Genomic DNA, 1976 nt, shown 5'->3' on the forward strand with positions numbered 1-1976 from the left:
AAGCTTGAAGCTAGCCTAAGCTCCATGAAACTGTCTCAAAAAGATGGTATAAAATAAAATAGCATTTCATTTTATGCAGAATCATAATTAAAGTCATTGGTCTAGTGACCACAGTAATAAACTTAATCTATAATGGCAATTATTGTAACAAACCAAAATGCTGCTGCTTTCTTTTTTTGACAAATACAGAGAATTATGTTTTTGTCATACTTATCAACTATTTTTTATGAGAACTAAATATACTCTTAAAGGTGACTATAGAATTATGTTAGAATTATAGCATTAATGTAAAAGATTGACTATGTTTCAAATTTGAATATTCTCACTGTTCATTACTATTTTGTAGAGTCATTATTCTGTCTGCATTAAGAGTTTGCCGTCAAACTAGGTATAGTGGCTCTTCCTATAATCCAGCCTCCAGGAGGCCGAGGCAGAGGATCTCTACTGCTCAAGACTAGCCTGGGCTACAGAGCTATCAGGGGAGTTGGGAGAGGAGGTGGGATGGAGAGAGGAAGGCTTTATCATTAAACTCAACCTCCTTACATGACTGTTCACTGAATTACAATTAATTCATGAAGTACCAAATTGATAAATTCATCTGATTTTACTTTGGTTTTAGAAATGTGGGAGTTTTCATTAGTTACACTCATTGACCATAACCATATATTGTTTTCCCCTATTGAATCTTATTATTTGATGTGTAATAATGTCTTTACATATGGTAATGCTACAATTCATTCATTATCAGGGTTTATTAAAACTTCTAGAAGGCACAATAGTCAATGTTCCAGAAAAGAATTCTCGAAAACTACGTGGAGAGACAGTTCAAGTTGATACAACAAATGTCTTGTTTGTGGCATCTGGTGCCTTTAATGGCTTAGACAGAATCATCAGCAGGAGGAAAAATGAAAAGGTGAGTTTTCCTTGAAATTCTGCATAAGGTAATATGAAATTACACATGATGGACACTTAGCTTCTGTTCACATGTCTACTGGTTACCAGTCATTGGATTTTCTTAGAAAGATCCAATGTATATCCCTAGTTGTTTGAATTTTAGAATAACAAAAAATAGAATTAATAATTGATAGTACCTATGAATTAGCTATGCTCGAGGGCACAGGACTTTTATCCTAGCAGTTGGGAGGCAAAAAGATCACTGTGCATTTGAGGCCAGCCTAGGCCACACACTGAGTTCTAGGACATCCAGGGTGACAGTAAGACCCTGTCTCTCTCAATGTACCTGTGGATGAACAATTTTCCCTGAAGTGTAACTTGATGAGTTTAGTTTTATATTTTGTCTAAGGAGCTTTCGTACTGTTTGAGATTAGCTGCAGGAGGAAAAAATGGGCTAGAGCAGCTGTGGCTCAGCAAACAGCTAAGTCTCATTGCCCTTAAAACCTGTCATAAATTACTGCTGGGTTTTCCAAATAGGAGGAAGAACTTAGAGGAAAGAGGGGTAGGAAAGGATTGTGATTTTATTGTGTCTTATTGGTGTCTCTTGTAAAACATTTTTATACTTTAAAAGAAAAGATGTATTAGTTTAATTTATACATATGGGCACTGTATTTGCACGTGTGCCTGCATGACAGAAAAAGACATCAGATCCCATCATACATGGTTGTGAGCCATTATGTGATTGCTAGGAATTAAACTCAGGACCTCTGAAAGAACAGCCAGTCCTCTTTAAACACTGAGCCATCTCTCCAGGCCCCTTCTTGCAAAACATTCTTATAAGCCATGATTTTAATTGGGGCTTGGATTTCAGGGTGCACGTCCTGTACCAAGTAGTTGATTGGTTCCAGTAAGATGTAATGATAACATGGTGGTGAGAAACCTACAACACTGTGTGTTTGTCATGCTTTGGGGTTTATCTAGCAGCCACTACTACATTTTGTGTCATTCCTAAGTGAGTGTATTATAATTTGCTTTCCAAAAGTTTGCTTTAAGTTGTCCTTGCATTCTTTTTGTTGTTGTTG

General features: G+C 36.5%; 1 protein-coding gene across 1 annotated transcript in view; it reads left to right on the top strand.

The window, feature by feature from the left end:
• The window catches only part of Clpx (caseinolytic mitochondrial matrix peptidase chaperone subunit), a 38565-nt gene that overhangs the window by 29431 nt on the left and 7158 nt on the right, over window positions 1–1976 (top strand). The window contains exon 10 of the mRNA XM_021172135.2: window positions 749–913. Coding sequence (XP_021027794.1) covers window positions 749–913 — 165 coding nt within the window. The remainder of the gene's footprint in view (window positions 1–748; window positions 914–1976) is intronic.

This window comes from Mus caroli, chromosome 9 (genome assembly GCF_900094665.2).
Source record: "Mus caroli chromosome 9, CAROLI_EIJ_v1.1, whole genome shotgun sequence".
NCBI classification, from domain to species: Eukaryota; Metazoa; Chordata; class Mammalia; order Rodentia; family Muridae; genus Mus; species Mus caroli.